Source organism: Bos javanicus, chromosome 1 (genome assembly GCF_032452875.1).
Source record: "Bos javanicus breed banteng chromosome 1, ARS-OSU_banteng_1.0, whole genome shotgun sequence".
NCBI lineage: Eukaryota > Metazoa > Chordata > Mammalia > Artiodactyla > Bovidae > Bos > Bos javanicus.
The window spans coordinates 125828904-125853502 of NC_083868.1; the positions used below are offsets into that span (position 1 = coordinate 125828904).

At 38.8% G+C, this 24599-nt stretch overlaps 1 protein-coding gene across 6 annotated transcripts in view; it reads right to left on the minus strand.

The window, feature by feature from the left end:
• Nucleotides 1–18931, minus strand: part of U2SURP (U2 snRNP associated SURP domain containing) — a 53560-nt gene extending 34629 nt beyond the window's left edge. For 2 of the 6 annotated variants that reach the window (XM_061419402.1, XM_061419394.1), the window contains exons 1-7: nucleotides 18623–18758; nucleotides 9189–9233; nucleotides 7716–7847; nucleotides 5641–5739; nucleotides 3227–3341; nucleotides 2538–2671; nucleotides 166–233 (exon numbers count right to left, since the gene is read on the minus strand). In XM_061419402.1, coding sequence (XP_061275386.1) covers nucleotides 166–233; nucleotides 2538–2671; nucleotides 3227–3341; nucleotides 5641–5739; nucleotides 7716–7847; nucleotides 9189–9233; nucleotides 18623–18667 — 638 coding nt within the window. In that variant the 5' untranslated portion in view covers nucleotides 18668–18758. Of the gene's footprint in view, nucleotides 1–165; nucleotides 234–2537; nucleotides 2672–3226; nucleotides 3342–5640; nucleotides 5740–7715; nucleotides 7848–9188; nucleotides 9234–18622 lie in introns of those variants that run through there. The other 4 variants (XM_061419412.1, XM_061419387.1, XM_061419378.1 and 1 more) reach the window with 4 other exon arrangements.
• Between the last annotated feature and the right edge of the window lie 5668 nt (nucleotides 18932–24599).

A 24599-nucleotide genomic window follows, 5' to 3' on the forward strand; every position in this document is an offset into this window, starting at 1 on the left:
ACAAAATGCTAATTTACTGTCAAGTATACCCCACAAAATATCTAAAACAGCTTTATGTAAGCCAGTTAGTAAAAACAAACTGGTAGACTACATTCTTCGCACCTGCATCTGTAAGAATCAGCTCAAAATACCTATGAGAGCCATTCTCAACACTATAAAACTTACTGTTTCAATTCTTCTTTGAAGAGTTCCAAATTGCTTTTTTTCTTTTCTTTCTCCCCTTTCTTCAGTGGCTATGAAGGATATGATAAGTTATACTTTAAACAAAACTAATGGTTTGACAATCAGATCACTTTAAATATACTTTTATTTTTGTGCCAATTATGATCTAATTATTTAAATTAAAAAGAAAGAATGCTTCTGTTACCACTGAACTGTCTGTCCTTCCTGTTCTCTAAAACTAAGAATTTAACAAATTATTAAAACAACAAGCAGAAATCTTAAAGTAAAGGAGACACCAACTTTATCCTCCCCTTAAATAAAGTCTATGATTGTTAGGCCAGAATACTGCCGGAGGAGTACTGGAGGAAAAACTAATAACCATAAAGTAACTGAAATGTCATGTAAATAACTGCCGCGAACAACTACCAGAAATATGCACTCTCAAAACAATCACCTTGGAGGAAATTAACTACTGAAACAAACAGCAACACTGCTGGAATTTCTCTCTTAAAACTGCTTCCAAAAATGCTTTTGGGATCCTTATTTTAAAAGATCCTTATTTAAAATCCTTATTATCTTATTTTGGGATCCTTGATTCAATGAGGAAAAATAGTCTTTTTAACAAAAGGAGGTAGGTAAACTGAATATCCAAACACAAAAAAGAATGAAATTGGACCTTTACCTCATTCCATATACAAAAATTAAATGGTTCACAGACCTCAATATAACAACCAAAACTATAAAACTCTTAGGAAAACATAGTGAATCATCATGAGCCTGAACTAGGCAACAGCTTCTTAGATATGACACCAAGAGAAACAAAAGAAAACAACTGATGTATTGAACATCATCAAAATTATAAAATTTTGTTCTTCAAAGGACACAATCAGAAAAGGACAAAAAAAAAACCCAAAGGAAGAAAACAACATAGTTGGTAAGAGACCTGATTCCAAAAGCTGTAAAAATCTCTTAGAACTCAACAATAAAGAAAGTGAAAGTGAAGTCACTCAGTCGTGCCCGACTCTCTGCGACCCCATGGACTGGAGCCTGCACCAAGCTCCTCCGTCCATGGGATTTTCAAGGCAAGAAGTAATGGAGTGGGTTGCCATTTCCTTCTCCGGGGAATCTTCCCAACCCAGGGATCGAACCCAGGTCTCTCACATTGTAGACAGACACTTACCGTCTGAGCCACCAGGGAACAATAAAAAGACAACTCAATTAAAAATGTGCCAAGGATCTGAAAAGACATTTCTCTAAAGAAGACTACAAATGGATAAGAAATAAAAAGATACTCAACATCACTAGACAAGTGCAAATCAAACTGTAATTAGGTACAACTTCACATCGACTAAAATGACTAAAATAAATTTTAGCAAGTGGTGATACAATTTCACTAGGAATATATATTAAGAGAAAAAACATATATGTCTACAGAAGACTATACATGAATGTTTTCAGAAGTATACTCATAATAGCCAAAAAGTGGAAACAACCCAAATGTCTGTCAAGATGGATAAACAATACACAGCATTATCCATAAAATGGAATATGATTCAACCATAAAGAGTTGAAATCAGTAAATGAACTAATGGCGGTTGCCAAAGGCTGGGGATGACTAAAAGTATAAAGTTTCCTTTAGGGATAATAAAAATGTTTTGAAATTAGAGATTAGTGATTGTTGTACAACTGTCAATATACTTTAAAAAACACTTTATACTTCTAAAGGGTCAATTTTATGATATGTGAATTAAATAAAACTGTTTTTTAATTGCTTTCAGAGTCGGATAGGAAAAACCAGTTTTACTATTCAGTATAACCACATTTTCTCATCAAATCTGGCTCCTAATGATAAGACCCACATCTACCTACCATCCTCCAAGAAAAGTTTCACTCAAAAAATAAAAGATTTTCTAACCCTAAGAATATATAAAGGAAAATGTCACTAGTTCTGATAGTAATTATCAGATTACTTGGAACATTACCAAACATGTCCCAAGCAACAGACACATTGTTGGAGTACACAGTCTTCCAAATAATTGATATCACGCATGCTGATGTATTTAAACACCCAGTTCAGGATTGCTTAAAAAGACAATCCCATTATTTCACATTTATACCTAAAATATAGTTAACTTTTAACTTGCAACATACTATGAGTAACAGCAAAGGTTAACTGCTCAATGAATGTATAGAGTGTCATCTGTGTGTCCCAATTTGTTATCTCATATAGTAAGATTAAGCATCAAAACTCAGTATCTACTCCCAAAAGAATTAAAAACAAGAAACCAAAGTCCTGCTTACAGTGGAAGTACAGAAAATATTATTGGCAGTGCCATCCCTGAACCTAAAGGGTCACTTACTTAAGTATGACTTACAGGTTTTTTGGTTTCTATCACAAGAAGAGATGGTGGTCTTTCGTTGGATGACTGATTTGGGGGATTTTTTTGATCTGCAAATCTTGAAGATGGCTTATAGATTTTACCTCTTTTTTCATCTGTTTCATGTTCTTCTGAAATTTAAAATACTAAGTTTCAAAACTACTTTCACATTACATGGATTTTCTTCACCCACTATTTTTATTGAAAATAAACAAAAATTAGTAAATGCTTTTTAGTACTAAGACAGATGACCTGTGACTAAATATGATAATTCAAATACTATTACCTTATTCTCAAAAATACTAATCATTTTATAGTAAAACTATAAAATATGTAAAATGGTACAGGTAGTTTCTCAAAAGGTTAAACAAATAGTTACCAAATGACCAGAAATTCCACTCCTCGGACTATAAAGTAGAACTATAAAATACATTTTTTCATATGTTTACAAAGATTTTTGCCCTCTTGAAACTTGAAAGGTACTATGTATTTTAAAAACTTTCCTGGCTCCAGTTTCTCATTAATCCTTATTTGGCTATTTATTTTACTAATAAGTAGCACCACCAGAGGGCGCTGATAGAAAGGAAAATGAAACTGAAAAGCAACCAAACTTTTTTCATCATTACCTACAGTCATTCAACCAAGACTTTTTAGGTTTGCTCAAGGACTGTAACATTCACACTAACCTTTTGCTGCATTAACAACACCTCCGCGCACAAACGTTTTCACTTTATTACCATCACTTCCTTCAAAAGCAGCAAGAAATTCCTCATAAATCTCAGCAGCTGCCTTTTCATCCTCCTAAATACACATGAAAATATTAATATCATTTGATATAAACATTATTGTATACAGGGTGAAACTCATCAAGGAATAATGTAAACAGAATCTCTCCCTCCAATGGGGAAAGCAGTTATTAAGCACTCCTATTAGGCAATAATACCTAATCCTTAATAGATACTAATTAACACTGAAATTAAGAAGGACTTTGCTCCTCTACCAATAATCTGTGGAACAAAAAAAAAAGGATCCACTAAATAAATTTGTTTAGAGACAACTCAAGGGTGCAACTATATGACAACTGACTACACAGACTATATTATTCTATTAATGTTTATGACAATTACAAGGCACAACAATTTAATTCAGTAAATATAAACATTTCCGTCACAAACCACCAAAGACATAAATAATTAGAAGTCTAAAGAAGCTTCAAACAGTTTGCATTAAATATCTCCAGAGAGTCTGCATTAAAGAAAAAACCTTCAGTAGAACCCTGACAATTTAACTATTCTAAATGTCCCTAAAACATGTGACTTGAAGGTCAAATAGAGCAGAACAGAAAATATAGAAATAAATCCAACAGAATTGGAAAATTTTGTGTTGTTGTTTAGTCGCTAAGTCATGTCCAACTCCTGTGACCACACAGACTATAGCCCACCAGAGCCCTCCTCTGTCCATGCAATTTCCCAGGCTAAGAACACTGGAGTGGGTTGCCATTTCCTTCTTTAGGGGATCTTCCCAACCCAGGGACTGAATCCGCATCTCAGGCATGGCAGACGGATTCTTTACCACTGAGGAACCAGGGAAGCCCATGTGGAAATTCAGTATTCAACAACTTGATAGCTATTTAAAAGAAATAATAAAAATGAGCCAATTCTTCACATCACACACTAGGAGAAATTGCAAATGAATAAGATTTAGTTTTTTAAAATGTAGATATGAGAAAAAAAGATGAGGAAATTCCTTTATAAGTTTGGAATAAAAAAACAAAACTGAAAAACCAGAAATCAGAAGACTGATAGTAAATCTGCCCATGACTTGTTTCTGCATGGAAAAAAAACACCAGAATCAAAATAAAAAGGCAATCCATAAACTGAGGGAAAAGCCCTGTACCTTGTGTCACACCCAAGTGTTACAATATACTTAAACAAGAATTTCTAAATACAGATATCCTTCTAAGAGAAATACTGGTTTAGATATAAGCAGACAGTAAACACAAGAAAAGTTGTTCAACCTTACTTATAAGAGAAATGCAAATTTAAAACTACCTTGAGATTCCATTTTTCACTTACTAGATTGGCAAAACTCCTTCAAAAATATCCTGTTGGCAAAGCTATGGGGAAACAATCTCTCAAACATTGTTTATAGGGATACAAAATGGACTCGCCCATATAGAGAGCAATTTAACACCATCTAGCATAACTATGGAGAAGGCAATGGCACCCCACTCCAGTACTCTTGCCTGGAGAATCCCATGGACGGAGGAGCCTGGTAGCCTGCAGTCCATGGGGTCACTAGGAGTCGGACACGACTGAGCGACTTCACTTTTACTTTTCACTTTCATGCACTGGAGAAGGAAATGGCAACCCACTCCAGTGTTCTTGCCTGGAGAATCCCAGGGACGGGGGAGCCTTGTGGGCTGCCGTCTCTGGGGTCGCACAGAGTCGGACACGACTGAAGCGACTTAGCAGCAGCAGCAGCAGCAGCCTAACTATAATCATACATTTACCATTCAATGCAGTAATCTCACTTACAGGAATATATCCTAAAAGTATACTAGGAGTAAACCCAAATGCAAAACACTATCCCTGACTGCACTACTGGAAACAACAAAAGACCAAAACATTAATTCCCTCAATAGGGATTGCAGCGAATGTAGGATTTTAGTAAGTAACTATCACATATCTATATAGCTTCAATAAAGAACAAGCAACGCTTCAATATACTTGCAGTAATCTCTGAGATACAATGTTAAGAAAAAAGCAGAGTGAAGGAAAGGGTACTATATAAAGTAAAACACTGTTCATCTAAAAAAAAGCAGGCACAACATACATTTATACACACTTGCTTACACAAGAATAGACCAGAAAATAACCAAAACTGTCACACAGAAGAGAGGAAATGATGAAGGGGGAAGGCATAAAGCTGGACCTTCACTGAATACATCTTGTGTTACAGACTTAACTTGGGGTAGGAGCTGAGAATACCCTGGAAATCAAGAATTTTTGAAAAACATTTCTCTACTGTCCATACACTTAAAGCCTCCTTAGGTACATTTAACTGACAGAGATAACTAAAAATACATTCTAAGCATTACCTTCTTCTTTAATTCTTCTTGCTCCTTCTTACTCAAAGTTCGCTTAGCTGTACTCATTTTTCCAATACTGAATGCTTTAAGCTTGTTTTCTAGAAGAGGCTGTGAAAAGGTAAAAAGCACACACCTTTACATACACATTCTCAATGTTATCTATAACCCTGAGGTTATTAACAAGTTAATTGAGTTAATAACATACAAAAGTCATTTTTAAATAAAAATAAAACACAAAGAGACACTAAGGCTTATAACACATTCAACCTACTTGTTGGTAAAAAGAATAAAAGCACTTGAGGAGGGCAAGTATATATGTTTCTGGGCAAAAGAAGCAGTGATAGAAAACAGACATTCAAATAGGGAGGAAGAACATATATTTCCATGGTTGAATAGCAGGAATCATTACCATCTAGAACCCCCAATTCAGGTGCAAAAATCACATCACTTCCTTTTATAATTCAGCAAATTACTCCATTCTTCATCAACAAGACTGATATTTATGGACACAATTTCATTTTCATTGCTGGGAAAATACCACATACTATGTTCTAGGTTTCAGGCAAGTATACAGTTACCAATTAATTTTGAATGAAGACACAGTATTTTAATGAAGTCTTCATTTATGTTAAATTAGAAGCAATTTCCTTCTGAAATATGGTGTGAATAAACTGTAGACTCTTAATTGTTCTATCATTCATTTGAATGTTAATTTTGATTCATAAAGTTTTAAAAGAGAGGAATGTTTATTAAATACAGCCTAAATATTAACCTGCAATTGAAATCTGAATATTCCTCTCTCACCTACCAAAATGAGACTGACTTATAAGACTATCAGTCCCCCAGTTATTAAACAGGCCTGCTTTTGGTGAGAGACAGAATGGAAAGGTAATACTGCATTAATACCTTAAAATGACATTTAAATCCCTCTGAAAAGTTAAAAGCAGTTCATAACTCAAAAGTCACTACTGATTTTATGAACAGATTTCAAAGTGAATTTTTTTCCAAAATAGAAAGGAAAATGTTTGGCCATCATTCAGCACCTTTGGTTTCAACTTCTTTGGTTTAAACAAATGGTAAAATTACACATAAATTCAATGAAAAACAAATTTTTCCACAACAAAATTTTTGTCCTCAATTTTATTTATATCTTAGGAGCTAAATTTAGACACCTAAAAGAGAAATGGTTAAGGAAATCATGGAATATTTACTCAAAAAATATAATGATTCATTAAAAAGTTTGCTTATAGAATTCTTCCTAGAATTAAAAAAAATTAGACCTGAGAGTCTTTTAAAATGTGTTCCTATAAAATAGACCTCAATGAAATAATATATATTTATGCTTACAAATACTAACCAGGAAAAAGTATTATCAATGTCAACACTGGCTGGTAATAACTGCTTTATTATATTTTCCAAATTTAACCATGACAAGAAAACATTATGTGAAATTTAAAGCTAACAGAATACAAGAGTATTTTGCAGATACATGCAGTAGAGACACTCCTCTGGGTGCCTGGGTGGCCCTGGGCCCTGCACTGACCAGCAGAGTGAATAGCACCTGCTCCTGTTTGCTTCCCAGGGTGAGATTACACATGAGCTCCCTGAGAACAAGTGTGTTTTGGGAATTCCCTGGAGGTCCAGTGGTTAGGATACTGTGCTTCCACTGCAGGGGGTGGAGGTTTGATCCCTGACCAGGGAACTAAGATCCTTCGTGCCACATGACGTTGCCAATTAGGGAAAAGTATTTTAAACATTTGTATATTTCTAGTGACTGGCCTCTGGCACTTGGTTCAGCAGAGGTTTGGCCTAAGGGGCGAACAATAAACCAATTAGCCTTTTTACATCCAAACACTCCTTGGTTTTTTTAAACAAAATTTTTAAATGAAACATTATCTTACATTTGACTTAAAAAAATTCCCTTAGATGAGTTTATTTACTGTTAACCCAAACCGAATAATGAATGCTATTTTCAAATAGTACAAAATGAAACAAATACAAAACAAAGACACTTTAACTACCAAATTCAATTAAGGACACATCCAAATCATTAATTATCCTTTCTAATCTTTATCAATACTTACCCTTGAGAGATTCTGATGAGGAGAATCAGAAACATTTTCACGGGCACTCTCATTCCTATAATTATGTTTTCTTGGGCTCTTAGGTCGAGTCCGACTTGGCATATCACTATCTGAGGGTCCAGATGCATCCATCTTAAAGAAAAGGAAAATAAGTTCTTAAGAATCATACAAGTCGTACTGAAACTAGAAACAACCCAAACATTCCAATACTGACAAACTTCATTATATACTATCAAAATATATCACTACTGACCCCTTAATCTCATCCCTTAATACTACCACTGATTTCATCAGAAAGGTTCTTAAATATAGAAAGTTTTCAGTAATTCTAATTTGGACTTGAAAGTTCAAATTTTATCATTAAACAGATTGCTGTCTTCTTCAAAGGAACAGGTACCTTTCTTTCACTTTAAAGAAAATGTCTGCCAAACACCCAAGTCTGATTAACCAGCTTGTCAATCAGTTGTACCTTTAGGTAAAAATAGCCCTCAATGAGAAAAGGAACCAGTTTTATTTCACAACTTAATCCCACAAGCACTTCTCCTTAAGACAAATACCACATTTTGGCAGGTAGAAGTGCCTCCCATTTCATCACTCAGAACCCATACAGACAGACAATATTTAATATTAATCATTTTTACTGTCTAATCAAGAAAAGTTCTTAAGTGAAACTAGTTTATTTTTACTGTGCCTAGTGGAGAAGAGTATGACAACTACTTGCACATTTTGGTGACACTGCCTTGATTTGTGCTGAGATGCCAACAGCTTACCCTAATGGTATAAACTGCTTTTATACCATTAGTGCAAATGTCAACACAGTGAAGGCAAATGATGTCTTAGTATCATTACAAAAGAATTCTGAACTCAGACTCTCTGAAAATTCTCAGTGACCATACTTTTATAGCATTGAAGACCACATTTCTATAGCACTGCTATATAACACATGTAAAGTAATGTTTATTGCATTATTCAAAAATGTCAAAAAGCTTTAAACAAAACATCTAGGCCTACCAACAAAGAAACGAGCTTAATAAATAATAATATACCTCCTGCATGGAATGTTAAGATGTCATTAGAAAGACGAAATTAGAGTTATAGCTGTTGACATGCAGGGATTTCCAAAAGGTGTACTGTGCAGTGTGAAAAGAATTGTGTATAAATGCAAAACTTGTTTAAGAGATGTATAAACACACACATGTATATATGCACAAAATTTTACAAGCACAATAAAAAAAGGAAATATAGGTATTTCGTTTCTAACATGGTTTAGGGGCCAACTTATGTGAATAATAGAACAGAAAAAAGAACTCAAAGTATCTAGCAAAAACGGTTAAAAGAAAATAGGCACATACAATGCAATCATATTTATTTATCAAGTAAAATCATAAGGGAAATATCAAGTAGGGATCTACACAATTAAAGTAAATTAAAGTAAATTTTATGGAAAAAAGACAAAGACTGCCTCATACTCACATGGGCATCTGAAGATCCAGATGAATGAACATCTGATGATCTGGTCTGTAAGTATTAAAAATAAAAATCAACCTTTAAATAATGAGAAAAAGTATCATGCTGTCAAAATAAGTATTTTTCATGTTATAAAGACTTAATCTTTCCAAATTAATAGCAATTTCTTCTCAACTCATAAAATCAAACAAAGGCAATCTGACTTACAGAAAAAAAAAAATTGTGATCCAAAATAAACGGGCCAGTCAAGTTCAGTCTTCAAATAATGGTGCTTTTTAGTAAGGCCAACTGTTAAAATTTCACCTTTTAAGTTGATATATAATTTCAGATTACATATAGTATATAACAAATTTGATTTTTCACTACGCATCTAAGGATGAAAAAGCCAAACTATAACTAATATGAGATATCTTTCTGAAATTCTTACTTGGAGGCCCAGAATTTAACTGTCACTCAGTCATTTTTATTTTTCAAGGTATTGTGTAGTGAGATTTTACTTACTTTGCATATATTTAAGTATTAAAAGTGAAATCAAGAAACTTGAGATCACAATTATCTCACCTGAGTACTAGACTTCAAAAACAAGGCACATTTTTAAGAGAAAACTGAAGATTTGTATGATGCAGAAAAGAGCAAACAAGATTCCTAAGGGTCCACACAGTACTTTTTTACACACATATCTTGTAGAAACATATGGCTCTGAACAGCTGATAGATTTTCATACTGAATTAATTTATTCCTCCACTGTACTGGACTGAGGCACAACCAGCCCAGGACAAGCCAGCACTGAGCCACTTCCCATCTCCACTCTTTCTACCCATCTTTTTTCTGTCCCTAACTTTTATTTTGTCTCTATTTCACTTCCTTCTCCCTGCTAACCTTTCCTAAAAGGCAAGATATATGGGAGAAATTTTTTTTATATTTAAATTTAACCCTGGGAAACATACTTTGAATCACAGTTTGAAATGTGCCTAGACACTTAAAAATCCAAGAATAAATAACTCCTCATAAAAAAGAAAAGTTCAGTCAAGAGACTGAATTGAACAGAAAAAAACATTGTTGCTCTTTGTTAAGCTACTAGGTAACAAAAATAACACCCTAGTCATAATAGCAAGAAAAAACATGAAACACCTAGAAATCAACTAAAGAAATAACTCACTATTAAGACAAAGTGAACTATACCTAAATTTATTTTTGTATTTGATGCAATTTCATTCCATAGCTCAAAATCCTAAAGAGAAGTCTTTGCAAGGGACAAGGGGGATTGCCAAAAATAATTCTGAAGTTTGCCCAGAAGAATAAACATGAAAGAGTAGCTGCGAAAGTGCTAACATTTTTTCTTTATGCCACCACATCCAAATCATCATTTCTAGGATTTAAAAATAACAGCATAGCGTAGGACGGACGATGCATCAGCTGATTAACCCAAGATGGCACTGGACAATATTTACTGCAAACCAAACATTCTCAAGTGATAACCAGCTGCAGCTACAGAGCATTCAGAATAAAACTTTTTTAGGCTTGAGAAGAGTTAAAGAGATGAAAGAGTAGTGAATAAAAAATTTAAAGGAATAACTAATTTCTTGAGCTAATGGTGCAGGTAAACAGTAAATGTAACACTACTTTTGAAGCCATGTCTCTGCCTCTACTTAACCTGGAACAGTACTATATTATTTGTCTTGGGTCTGGGTTTTATGTCTTTGCTGAAGAACACCAAATTAGTGATGTTTAATGAGCTTCTGCAGTGCACAGCACAATTCCTCATCCAAGTGAAAAGACCCAAAAGCAAGAAACAAACGGGGAAAACAAGGGAGATTTGAGGCAATAAAGAAGCAGACACAAGAAAAATTTATCTCAAGATAGAGAAGCAAATATGTAATACAAATGTGGGGAAGGACAGCAAAAAAAAAAACTTTTTTTAATAATTCTGACGGCTGCTGAGGAGAGAGATGAAGCCAACTAAACTTCAAAGTAAAACTTTTTTCTGACTGCTCCTACCTTTACTTCAATTGAAAAACCCCCACATCTGAGTTTTTCAAATTACCAAGCTACCCACAGCAACACTGCTCCAGTATTTCCACTCTGCCTGATCAGTTCTCCTATCCCATTTGTCTCCTTCCTCCTCATACCCTCTATACCATCAACTCACATCTCTGAAAGCTTAACAATCACTCCCAAAGGAAGCACATCAACACTTCTATTGTACCAAAATGAACCCCAATTTCTTATTTTCAACCTTGGTGCTTCTCCTGGGTTCCAATCTGTTCTTAAACTTCCTGGACAGCTTCACCTGAATGTCTCCAAGTTCCTCAAATCCAGCATGTATAAAATTCCTCCCAAACTAGCTTCTCCTGTTGACCTGATTTCTGTCACTGAATGCTAATTCTCAGTCATAATCTGGAAGTAGTAACATCTGGAGTCAGACTTCCTGTTTTTAGCACTTACCAGCAGCTTTGTAACCTCAGTTCTTTCATCTATAAAACTGACTGTGGTGTTGGAAGGACAAAGACAGGTGAAGCACTAAGAACAGCACTAGGCCCATGAAAGTGTTCAATGAGTGTTAGCCAGCAGGATTATACCAGGGTCGTCCTCGACTCCTTCCTCACCCCCCATAATCAACTGAGTCACATTCTGTTTATCCCACCTCTACTAAAACTCTTCTCCGGGACCCTTTTTTCTAAAGATACTACTATGGTTCAGATCTTCCCTATATTCAACCCATTTACTGGCAACCACTTACTGGTACTGTGTCATGCATTAGAGATATAAAGTAAAATAAGACATAGCTCTTGCCCTTAGGAGCTAATAAAAAAGACAAGTGAAACAGTGCGGCTACACTACAAGAGCACAGAGGACAAGCAAATCTCAGCGGGAATGGAGACAATGTCAGCAAAGCTTCCCAGAGAGTATTTGAGGTGCGATTTTTGGAGCAATCTTTAATATTTATCAACAGCACTGCAAAAATCTTCAAACTATTCTCCTCACTCCCAAATTCTTCTTAAATTGTCTCCAGTATAGTTTTCCTAAAGGTCTTTCTTGTCTTGAATTTTCTATGACTGTCTTATTCCATAGGTTTCAAAGCCTCCACAATTTAGCTCAAACTAACCTTTTCATCTCAGAAACTTTTATTTCCTATTCCAGAGCCTTATAAATTGGCTAAAACAGAGCATTTAGCAATCCATTTCCAAGTGATTTTTATTTTCTTTACTTCACCCATCTCTTTTGATACCTGTGTCTACCCTTCAAAAGTCTGCCCATTGTTCTCAAGACTCAATCAAATGCCTCCGTTCCTGAAGCCTCCCTCAACCCCAGCCTCCATTCAGCTGTCATTTCTTTCTCTAAACTTTTAGATGCTTCGGATAGCTCTGCCTTGAACTATTATACGTTGACTCTCTTCTTCCACTAGACAGCTTGCTCCCCAAAACTGAAGTCATCTTATTCAACGTTTTATTTCTCAGAGTTAAACACAACATCTGGCAAGTGACACAGTCTCAATACACTTGCTGATTCAGCTGGCTGGAACAAGTACCTACCCAACAAAATGATATTCCATAATATCAATATATACTAAGCTGCCCACTCACCAACAAGGAGCAACTGCCTAGCTGAATACCACTCTCCAAGACAAACCAAAGTCCACCTCTCAAAAAACTTCATAAACTCACTGAGACAAGCACTATTTAATAATGTTAAATAACAAGCCTGAAACTATCCTTAAAATTACATCCTAAATACACGAAACATTTTAAGTACATTTTGAATGATCTGCATTTAATCTAAAATGAGGGAAAATCTAGTGAAAAAACACTGACTGCTCAAGGAAGAGACATCTAACAGTACCAAACAGCCTCAAGTGCTTTTGGCAAATGCATCTTCCTTTAAAAAAAAAAAAATTTCCGCAAAATATCCAGCAAGTGGCTGATATGCAATAAGCTGTTAAAGCTACTTAGTATAAGATGCAAATTATTTGCAATATTAGTATTTTTGAGTTTAATATCCTATAGGAACTTTTTTGCTTGTTTCTCCAAAAATGATGCTCTTTGTGAAAAAGGAACAGAGAGGCAAAAGTCTTCAACTTGCATGGCAAATGAATGTTTCTGTCGATTTGTTTTCCAGTAAAAACAAAGCTTCAGGAATTAAAAAAATCAATCCAATAAGACAGATATTTTAAAAACACGTATCAGTAGTCATATTCAAGAACCAATGCTACAAATACTCAAATTTCTAAAAGGCACTAATCAAAAAAACAAAAGCTCCTAATTCCTCTCTCTACCTCAAAACAGCCCTCCACATAGAAAACTGATCAGCTTATATTTTAAGATAAGGTGTATATCTTACAGTTTCAATCATATCACAATGAAGACTCAGTTTAAAACTGGCAAACAGGCTAATTTCTCAAGGTTTGTGTACATGTTTGAAGTTTTTGGTCATATTTACTTCTTATATATCTTTGTGAAAGTGAAGTTGCTCAGTCGTGTCCGACTCTTTGTGACCCCGTGGACTGTAGCCCACCAAGCTCCTCCGTCCATGGGATTCTCCAGGCAAGAATACTGGAGTGGATCGCCATTTCCTTCTCCAGGGGATCTTCCCAACCCAGGGATTGAACCCAGGTCTCCCGCATTGCAGGCAGACACTTTAACCTCTGAGCTACCACGGAATGTTGCTACACATCTTTAGGTACCACCAAAAAAAAAAGTACACAGGCAATAATACATACCTAAGGATCACAAGCTATGAATGGATCCTCATCATACATTATTTCATGCAAATCAAAGAAATATTTTCACTAATCAGCAGTCCATCAAAATACTGATAGTTCCCACACCAATTTAGAACTGAGCATCCAAGGAAGCCAACAGCATTTTATACTTTGCTCATTTACCTCTCTAACCCAAGTTTTGACAATATGGGAAAAAAATAATGCACTGTCAGAGTAAAGTCATAGGGCACACAATTCCACTATACTTGCAGTATTACCAGCACAGGAGATGCAGAGGGAACAAGGATACCACATTCTCTTCATATCCTGATTGTGCTGAGCAAACAACTCTTAAAATCAAAAATTTTATGAACTAATTTTTATAAACTAAATTCTAAGGAAATATGCTTAATATTTTTCTAAGCAAACAATTATAGACGCTTTGCCTCTCCTCCCAAAATCAAGGCTACAACATGGCACCAAGACTCCTCTCCCCCAAAGCATTATTTTAGTCTGGTGATACAGGAATAAATACACAGGAAATTCTTAGCTAATTCCTAAAACCTTTGCCAGACTTTAAAATGTAAGCAGAGCAAAATTCCACAGAAAACAAAGGACATGGGGTTTCTTCATTAGGACAACTACACACAAAGGTTAAATCATTTGACCAAACACCCTTATGGAGAAGGCAATGGCACCCGACTCCAGTACTCTTGCCTGGAAAATCCCATGGACAGAGGAGCCTGGTAGGCTGCAGTCCATGGGGTCACTAAGAGTCAGACACAACTGAGCAACTTCTTTCACTTTTCCCTTTCATGCACTGGAGAAGGAAATGGCAACCCACTCCAGTGTTCTTGCCTGGAGAATCTCAGGGATGGGGGAGGCTGGTGGGCTGCTGTCTATGGGGTCACACAACTGAAGCGACGCAGCAGCAGCATACACCCTTAATGTAATTTTTAAAGCTAAAAGAAACTGTGCTGCTCCTGCTCAGTTGCTCAATCACGGCCAACCATGCGACCTTATGGATGCAGGCTCCTCAGTCTGTGAGATTCTCCAGGCAAGAATACTGGAGTGGACTGCCATTTCCTCCTCCAGGGGATCTCCCAGGGTTCAAACCTGCATCTCTTGTGTCTTGTGCATTGGCAGGAGGATTCTTTACCACCAGCACCACCTGGGAAGTCCAAAAGAAACTATAGAGAATATCTATTTAATCTCTTTATTTTGTATTTAGGACAGGTCAAATAATTTCACCATTGTCAATAGCAAAAATTCCTGTCATACATTATATTTTTAAAATGTATTTTACTGAGGTATAACTGACATACAACACTGCATTAGTTTCAGGTATACAATATGATTCATTATTTGTATGTTGTTGTTTAGTTGCTATAAGTCATGTCCAACTTTTTGACCTCCTCTGTCCATGAGATTTTCCAGGCAAGAATACCAGAGTGGGTTGCCATTTCCTCCTCCAGGGGATCTTCCTGACCCAGGGATTGAACCCAAGTCTCCTGCATTGGCAGGTGGATTCTTTACCATTGAGCCACCAGGGAAGCCCCAGTATTTGTATACAGTGCAAAAAGATCACCATAGTAAGTCTAGTTAATAGCCATTATCAAACACAGTTAAGAGAATTTTTTTTTTCTTCCTGTGATGAGAACTTTTAAGATCTACTCTCTCAGCAGCTTTTAACTATGCAATACTTAAAACTGTTAACTATGGTCTTCCCCGGTGGTTCAGTGGTAAAAATCTGCCTGCCAATACAGGAGATGCAAAAGATCAGGGTTCATTCAATCCCCAGGTGGGGACGATCCCCCGGAGGAGGGGCATGGCAACCCTCTGCAGTATTCTTGCCTGGAGAATCCCATAGACAGAGGAGCCTGGTGGGCTACAGCCCATGGAGTCTCAAAAGAGTGAGACAGAACTGAGAGCTCACACACATTGTTAACTACAATCGCCATGCTGTACATTACATCCTCTTATGTATTTTTAAATTACTGTTTTTCTCAGAGTCTAGGAATATGATTGACAAGCCTGTATCAACAGGAATTTATGACCAAAGAATGAACATGAAACTGAAAAATCTGTTCACTCCATCTGTATGGTAGAACAGGTCACTCATCTGCACTCCCCAGAGGAAGGGAAATCAAACCAGAGATCAAAGACTAGAAATCCCAAATACTGCAGCATTAAACCAAAATCATCTTATATTCTCTCCAATAAATTCTGGACTTGGGTTAGAAATAAAAAGCAACAATCTGAGCTGTCATGATAACTGATGACAGATTCTAAATCTCAGGTTTAGAGTTTATCCTGACATTTTGAAAAGTACGTTTTGTTTCCTCTAATAACAAAAGGGGAGAGGAAAGGAACTAAGGTTTTTAATGTACGTATAGATATTCACTTATTTAATTCTTACATCCATCCTGTAGAAATGAGATTACGTTCATATTACAAACAAGGAAATTTAAGGCTGAAAAAGTTAAGCAATTTGCCTTGATAGCACAAATGATTTATTATCAAGTCAGGATTTGAATCCAATTATCTTGTTAGCAAAATTTATAATCTCTCTACTACAACGTGCACCCTCCATATTAATGGAGCAAATCACGTCAAGTCCTGAGATATTTTAATGACATCGGTAGAAAACCTCTTAACAGCATCAACTGATGATAATCTAAAGCAATACAGGGGACTTCCCTGGCAGTCCAGTGGTTAAGACTTCACTTCCAACAATGCAGGGGGTGAGGGTTCCATCCCTGGTCAGGGAGTTAAGATCCCACATGCCTGGCAGTCAAAAAACCAAAATATAAAATAAAAACAATATTGTAAACAATTCAATAAAGACTTTTAACATGGTCCACATTAAAAAAAAAAAGAAAAAAAATTTTTTAAAGCAATATAAACTGAAAAGGTTTATTACTGGAAAATCTAACAATTTACTTATAGGGAATAGCCACACACAACCATGAGAAGTACCATTAGAGAAGGAAGCCTGCACATACACATTAAAATGTTTTCAATATATCCAAAACCTCAAATAGAAATACTTAAAATATTACTTTGAAACAAAGTAATATTTTAAAACAAAGTAAAACAAAGTAAACAAAAATAATGAAGCTTATGCCGTGAATTTTATGGATACACTAGCTTTCCTGCCCAGGTGGCGCTAGTGGTAAAGAACCCACCTGCAATGTAGGAGACACAAGGGAGGCGGGTTCGATCCCTGGGTTGGTAAGATCCCCTGGAGGAGAAAATGGCAACCCACTCCAGTATTATTTCCTGGAGAATCCCACGGACAGAGGAGCCTGGAGGGCTACGGTCCATAGGATCGCAGTGAGTCTGAGGCGACTCAGCACGCAAACAGCTTTCCTAACAGTTCCCTAACAGTAAGGAGGCCTGGGCTGGTTTTGTCAGAGTCGGCTGAGGAAGTGGGAAATCATGTACTCAACTATTCCCCTCCTTACCAAGGGAAAAGGTACTGGGGAAGGAAGAAACAAACAAGAAATAAACCCCGCATGTAAAGTAGCCAAAACTAGCCCTCTACCATAGTTTCTACACAACTGAAGGATTTCTGGAAAATCCACTACCGGTAACGAACTAATTATAAACACCATTCACCAAACGGCATAAAGATTACAATTTAACAGAAACTGAGGAAGCAAGTATACAACAGGTTGCGTTTCCTAGAACAAACTGCACATACCAGACATGCTCCGTCTACCGTAAACCTAACTTCCTAAAAACCTACTAACAATCATACACACTCTGTAAGATGTAACAGTCCTTAGAACCTTTAAGTATTACACAACTTCTCAGATCAGCATCAAAAAGCGTTTAACAACTACTTCAGGCAGGACCTATTACTTTTAATATCGTGTTGGAGATGAGAAATTCAAAGCAAAAAGTCGATTAAAGGACCCGTCCAAGATGGCAACTTAGAACCTGATGCTAATCACAACCTAACTAACGCTAAACTACTTCCACAGCCCAGTAGTTTCCACAATACATGCACACGGTTCCCTGTAAACTCAAAAGCAATTTAGTAATCTTAGGTGGCTTCCGAATCTATGGAAGTTCTCTTTCCAGAAGATGCGGAAGATCCGGAGTCCTGGGAAATGAGCCCTCCAAATATACTTCCTCTTACGTGAGGTAAAACCACGTGTAGAGCGTAGCGTTAACCTTGGCGATGCATCGCCGCAAAGGGGAACTGCACTTCCCACCCCGCGTCCCTTCACTATTGGTCCTCCCCTCACAACTGAGGGCCCTAAAGATTATTTATCCCCCGGAGGACGTGAGGGAAACGGGGGGAGGCCGGAAGCGTGTGAGATCCAAAACCAAAGGAAAAGGAGGCAGACACTTAAGCTCAGGGAAGCGATTCCCGCCTCTCCTAGGCTCTGCCCGGCGGCCTGAAGAGCGCAACAAGCTGAAATACCCAGCCGCGTTTTCCGGGATTTAAGACCTCGATCTAAATCCCTGATTTCACTCCAGTGCTAAGCTCGGGCCAAAATACTCACGCCACCCGCTCTGGGCCCCCCAGTCTCGAGGCAAATCCAGGCTGGGACTAAGGGGAGACACCAGGCCTCTCAACCTGCGCACCACGGTCCGTCTGCGCCCCGGCCTACCGTCGCGACCAGAACACGGACCCCGACCCCAATCTCCTCCCGCTGGCCAGAAGCGTCTATAGTCCCCAGACAACAGTGATAGAGCCACTGACTTAAGAAGTGCTTTAAGAAATTACCTTTGAACTGGCCTTCTGAGAGCCGCCTGGCGTTTTGTCCGCCATCTTGAGCTTTGCCCCTCCTTCGGCGGCGGCAGCAGCACGGGCGAGTCGAGCACCGAAAGGCTGGATCACAGCAGAGCCCGCCAGAGGCGCCTGCAAGGCTGAATAGTCAACTGCCGACTTGAGGAATTCAAAGAGAGCGGCGCCACGTGACTTCCGGTGTTGAGCATTTCCTGGGCCCGCCCACAAAATACTTGGGGGCGTCTCTGTGGCGGGTTTTGTTATTGGGCCGGAGAATTTAGTGAATCTTTTTGTTCTGTCTTTCGGGGCCGGTTGTTACTTCACTGTTTTTCCAGCCCCAACCCTAGATAGGTGCTGGGCGGGGAAGGAAAGAATTCTTAAAGAAGAAATGAATGATCAGCTGGGGAGGAGCTTTTACTTCAACTCAGAAAATAAATCTGGAGCCGACTGGGAGGTGGAGGGGGCGGGGCGGGGCGGGGCAGGGGTTTGTCCTGCTCTCCTGGGATGAAGATGGTATCCGTGCTACCTCTGGCGTTCATGCCCTGCTGGGGGAAGGCAAACTTGCAGTCTGTTCAAGTTACTTTTAAAGAAAGTGGTGTCCGGAAGCAGAGGAAGGGAGCTTTTGACCCAACCTGAGACTCCGGCAGTGGAGTTTTCGGATAGACTATTCAGGTCAAAACCGGACTTGGAGAGAGAGGATGAATGAAAGGAAAATTATAAATAGACGGTGTTCTAAATCTAGCATCATGTAAGTTGTCGTTTTAAAAGTTACATTTTACGGTTTAATCTTGTTTTCGTTTCTAATCACAAATGGAGGGGAGCACTTAAGTTCTCAATAGGATATATAGACCAAGAAGGAAAGCTTGCTTGAGAAGGTAATTCCTGACCCAAACCAGGCAAGGGAAACCGGAGGGACAGTCCAGGCAGAGGGAGTCGTGGAAATAAAAGTCTGGTGGCATGAATCAGGACAGCCCTGTTGTGCAGTCACGTTTTACTAGACCTGGTTTAGGGAATGGACACGGTTGGAGAAGTGGATGGGAGCTAGTGAGCCCTGAAGTAACCAGCGTGCTTAGGGAGTTAGAATTCTATTCCAAGGACGAAGAGCATCCTTCAACAGAGTTAAGTAAGGCTGTGATGTGGTCAGATTTTTTTTAAGTTATAAAGTATTGTTCTGAGCACTTGGGGAAGGGAGGAAGAAGGGTTCATGACTTCCTGAATTCATTTATTCAAAATATTTTTGAGCCCCGTATTGTGTGTAAAGAGATTCCGTTGTGGCTCAGATGGTAAAGAACCTGCCTGCAATGTAGGCGACCCAGGTTGGATCCCTGGGTCAGGAAGATCCCCTGGAGAAGGGAATGGCAACCCACTCCAGTATTCTTGCCTGGAGAATTGCATGAACAGAGGATCCTGGCAGGGTACAGTCCATGGGGTCGCAAAATGTCGAACACAACTGAGCAACTCACACACACTTACCTACTTTGGAGAAGACTCTTGAGAGTCCCTTGGACTGCAAGGAGATCCAACCAGTCCATTCTAAAGGAGGTCAGCCCTGGGTGTTCTTTGGAAGGAATGATGCTAAAGCTGAAATTCCAGTACTTTGGCCACCTCATACGAAGAGTTGACTCATTGGAAAAGTCTCTGATGCTGGGAGGGATTGGGGGCAGGAGGAGAAGGGGACGACAGAGGATGAGATTGCTGGATGGCATCACCAACTCAATGGGCACGAGTCTGAGTGAACTCTGGGAGGTGGTGATGGACAGGGAGGCCTGGTGTGCTGCAATTCATGGGGTCGCAGAGAGTCGGACACGACTGAGCGACTGAACTGAACTGAACTGAGAGGGGAGAAGGGAAGAGCTGACTGACACTGTAGAATTCAACGGATACTGCAAGGCAGGATCACTAGCTGTGGGAACTCTGAAAGAATTAATTCTGAAGGTGGGGATGGGGTAAAGAGACAGAGGTTTCAGAGAGAAGGAAGCATTTAAGTCAACTCTGAAGAAGGAGAATTTTGTTTGTTGGATGGTATTGGGGGAGAGAGAGGGGAGATTGGATTGGTGGTGATCTGATACATGGAAAGGCTAACAGTCCTGTGCCAGGCACTGAGGAATCAGCAAGCTAGATAGGGCTCCTGTTCTGTGTGAGCGGGTGGGGGTAGAACAAACAGTAAATAAATAAGCAAAAAAAAAAAAAAAAGAAATGGTCAGAAAGTAACAAGTGTGAAATATCTTTTTTGTAAGTTTGGCCATCATGGACTATATATATATAGTTTTTATTTCTTTATCCTTTTTTTTTTTTTTGGCTGTGCTGGGTCTTCCTTGCTGCAGGGGCCTTTCTCTAGTTCCAGTGCTCAGGTTCCTCATTGCAGTGGCTTCTGTTGCAAAACACAGGCTCTAGGGCAATCAGGCTTCAGTAGCTGTGGTACCTGGGCTGCGTAGTTTCGGCTCCTGCGTTCTCAAGCACAGGCTCAGTAGTTGTAGCACGTGAGATCTTCCCAGATCAGGGAGCCAGATGGTGTCTCCTCCATCAGCAGGCACACTTCATCACTGAGCCACCGGGGAAGCTCCACTGCAAAATACTGAAGTAGAACAGTGGTTTGCAACCTCCAGTCCTACTGAATTTAATTTCAAGCCCATATATTTTTAATTCTAGACTTCTCACCCTTACCCCACCCTCATCCTGTCCTCTAATTGAAGGTTAATCAGTTTTTTAATACTCTTATGGGAGATATACTTTCTCCAGGAAGACTTAACAGACTTCCCTCCCCCACCAAGCCTAAGTAAGTGACTCTGCTTCTGTTTCCATGGGAACCTGTTTCCCACTCAAGATACTTATCACATTAGATCTTAATTGTCTGTTTACAATCTAGGATTAGAAAGTGAAATCATCAGCTGAGATGAAGGGAGAAGTGTGGGCTTGTCCCTGCCTAGTCATGTTCTGGCGATACTTAAGGCCAACTTTGTCGCTATGAAGTAAATATATAAATGCTTTTTATTTAAATCCCTGAAGTCCTATTTCACATTAAAATCACCCTTATTAAATGTTGGGGCTTCCCTGGTGGCTCAGCTGGTAAAGAATCCACCTGCAATGCAGGAGACCTGGGTTCGATCCCTGGGTTGGAAAGATCCCCTGAAGAAGGAAACAGCTACCCACTACAATATTCTGGCCTGGAGAATTCCATGGACTATATAGTTCATAGCGTCACAAAGAGTCGGGAACAACTGAGTGACTTTCACTTCACTTACATTATTAAATGTTTACTCCTAAAGACTTATGATTATACAGTGGAAGTGAGAAATAGATTTAAGGGCCTAGATCTGATAGATAGAGTGCCTATGGAATGAGGTTCGTGACGTGGTACAGGAGACAGGGATCAAGACCATCCCCATGGAAGAGAAATGCAAAAAAAGCAAAATGGCTGTCTGGGGAGGCCTTACAAATAGCTATGAAAAGAACAGAAGTGAAAAGCAAAGGAGAAAAGGAAAGATATAAGCATCTGAATGCAGAGATCCAAAGAATAGCAAGAAGAGATAAGAAAGCCTTCTTCAGCGATCAGTGCAAAGAAAGAGAGGAAAACAACAGAATGGGGAAGACTAGAGATCTCTTCAAGAAAATTAGAGATTCCAAGGGAACATTGCATGCAAAGATGGGCTCGATAAAGGACAGAAATGGTATGGACCTAACAGAAGCAGAAGATATTAAGAAGAGGTGGCAAGAATACACAGAAGAACTGTACAAAAAAGATCTTCAGGACCCAGATAATCATGATGATGTGATCACTCACCTAGAGCCAGACATCCTGGAATGTGAAGTCAAGAGGGCCTTAGAAAGCATCACTACGAACAAAGCTAGTGGAGGTGATGGAATTCCAGTTGAGCTATTTCAAATCCTGAAAGATGATGCTGTGAAAGTGCTGCACTCAATATGCCAGCACATTTGGAAAACTCAGCAGTGGCCACAGAACTGGAAAAGGTCAGTTTTCATTCCAATCCCAAAGAAAGGCAATGCCAAAGAATGCTCAAACTACCGCACAATTGCACTCATCTCACACGCTAGTAAAGTAATGCTCCAAATTCTCCAAGCCAGGTTTCAGCAATACGTGAACCGTGAACTTCCAGATGTTCAAGCTGGTTTTAGAAAAGGCAGAGGAACCAGAGATCAAACTGCCAACATCCGCTGGATCATGGAAAAAGGAAAAGAGTTCCAGAAAAAACATCTACTTCTGCTTTATTGACTATGCCAAAGCCTTTGACTGTGTGGATCATAATAAACTGTGGGAAATTCTGAAAGAGATGGGAATACCAGAACACCTGACCTGCCTCTTGAGAAATTTGTATGCAGGTCAGGAAGCAACAGTTAGAACTGGACATGGAACAACAGACTGGTTCCACATAGGAAAAGGAGTTCGTCAAGGCTGTATATTGTCACCCTGCTTATTTAACTTCTATGCAGAGTACATCATGAGAAACGCTGGACTGGAAGAAACACAAGCTGGAATCAAGATTGCCAGGAGAAATATCAATAACCTCAGATATGTAGATGACACCACCCTTAAGGCAGAAAGTAACGAGGAACTAAAAAGCCTCTTGATGAAAGTGAAAGAGGAGAGTGAAAAAGTTGGCTTAAAGCTCAACATTCAGAAAATGAAGATCATGGCATCTGGTCCCATCACTTCATGGGACATAGATGGGGAAACAGTGGAAACAGTGTCAGACTTTATTTTTTGGGCTCCAAAATCACTGCAGATGGTGACTGCAGCCATGAAATTAAAAGACGCTTACTCCTTGGAAGAAAAGTTATGACCAACCTAGATAGCATATTGAAAAGCAGAGGCATTACTTTGCCAACAAAGGTCCGTCTAGTCAAGGCTATGGTTTTTCCTGTGGTCATGTATGGATGTGAGAGTTGGACTGTGAAGAAAGCTGAGTGCGGAAGAATTGATGGTTTTGAACTGTGGTGTTGGAGAAGACTCTTGAGAGTCCCTTGGACTGCAAGGAGATCCAACCAGTCCATTCTGAAGGAGATCAACCCTGGGATTTCTTTGGAAGGAATGATGCTAAAGCTGAAACTCCAGTCCTTTGGCCACCTCATGCGAAGAGTTGACTCATTGGAAAAGACTCTGATGCTGAGAGGGATTGGGGGCAGGAGGAGAAGGGGACGCCAGAGGATGAGATGGCTGGATGGCATCACTGACTTGATGGACGTGAGTCTGGTTGAACTCTGGGAGTTGGTGATGGACAGGGAGGCCTGGTGCGCTGCGATTCATGGAGTCGCAAAGAGTCGGACACGACTGAGTGACTGAACTGAACTGAAAGACTTAAAAATAAAGGAACAGAGACTTCTGTCTCTTTCTCATACAGTAAAGCTCCAAAGGAAGTCAAACGTGTGACCTGACTAGAAATTAAACATAAGCCTTCATTAAATCCTAATTAAGTACACTCTTAAAAACACAAGAGCATGATTAACAACAGAGTTTTCCTTCATACATATAAGTCTTCACTTTATGGCCCCTTTACTCAAATCACAAATGAAGGAGGATGAGATAGCATGCATATAAATACAAACATGTTTATAGAATCTGAAATTGTTAATTAGATTCACAGTTATTACCAAGTGACTACACATAAATAGTAAGAAAATTATACAATTTGCTGCAATTAGTATTTTCCCAGTCATACTAAAACCATGCTATTCTTGCTGATGTGTTGGTTCTCTACTCTTAGACCTGTTTTTAAGGATTCTCCCTGCAGCTACATTTGACAGAGATTACAAAGTAGTGCCAGATGCAGTTCACAGAGGTGTTTTGTTTGGCACAAGCAGGAAGGGTTTTTTCTTTGAATTAGGAGACTTGACTTTTTTCTACTCAAGATTCCCAGTTTTTCTTGAAAATCAGGCAGGTCTGGGGACAATCCAGTGGGAGGGAGCCACATGGGACTCTGGGGTCACCAGGCCTTCACCACACTCGGTGGACAAATGC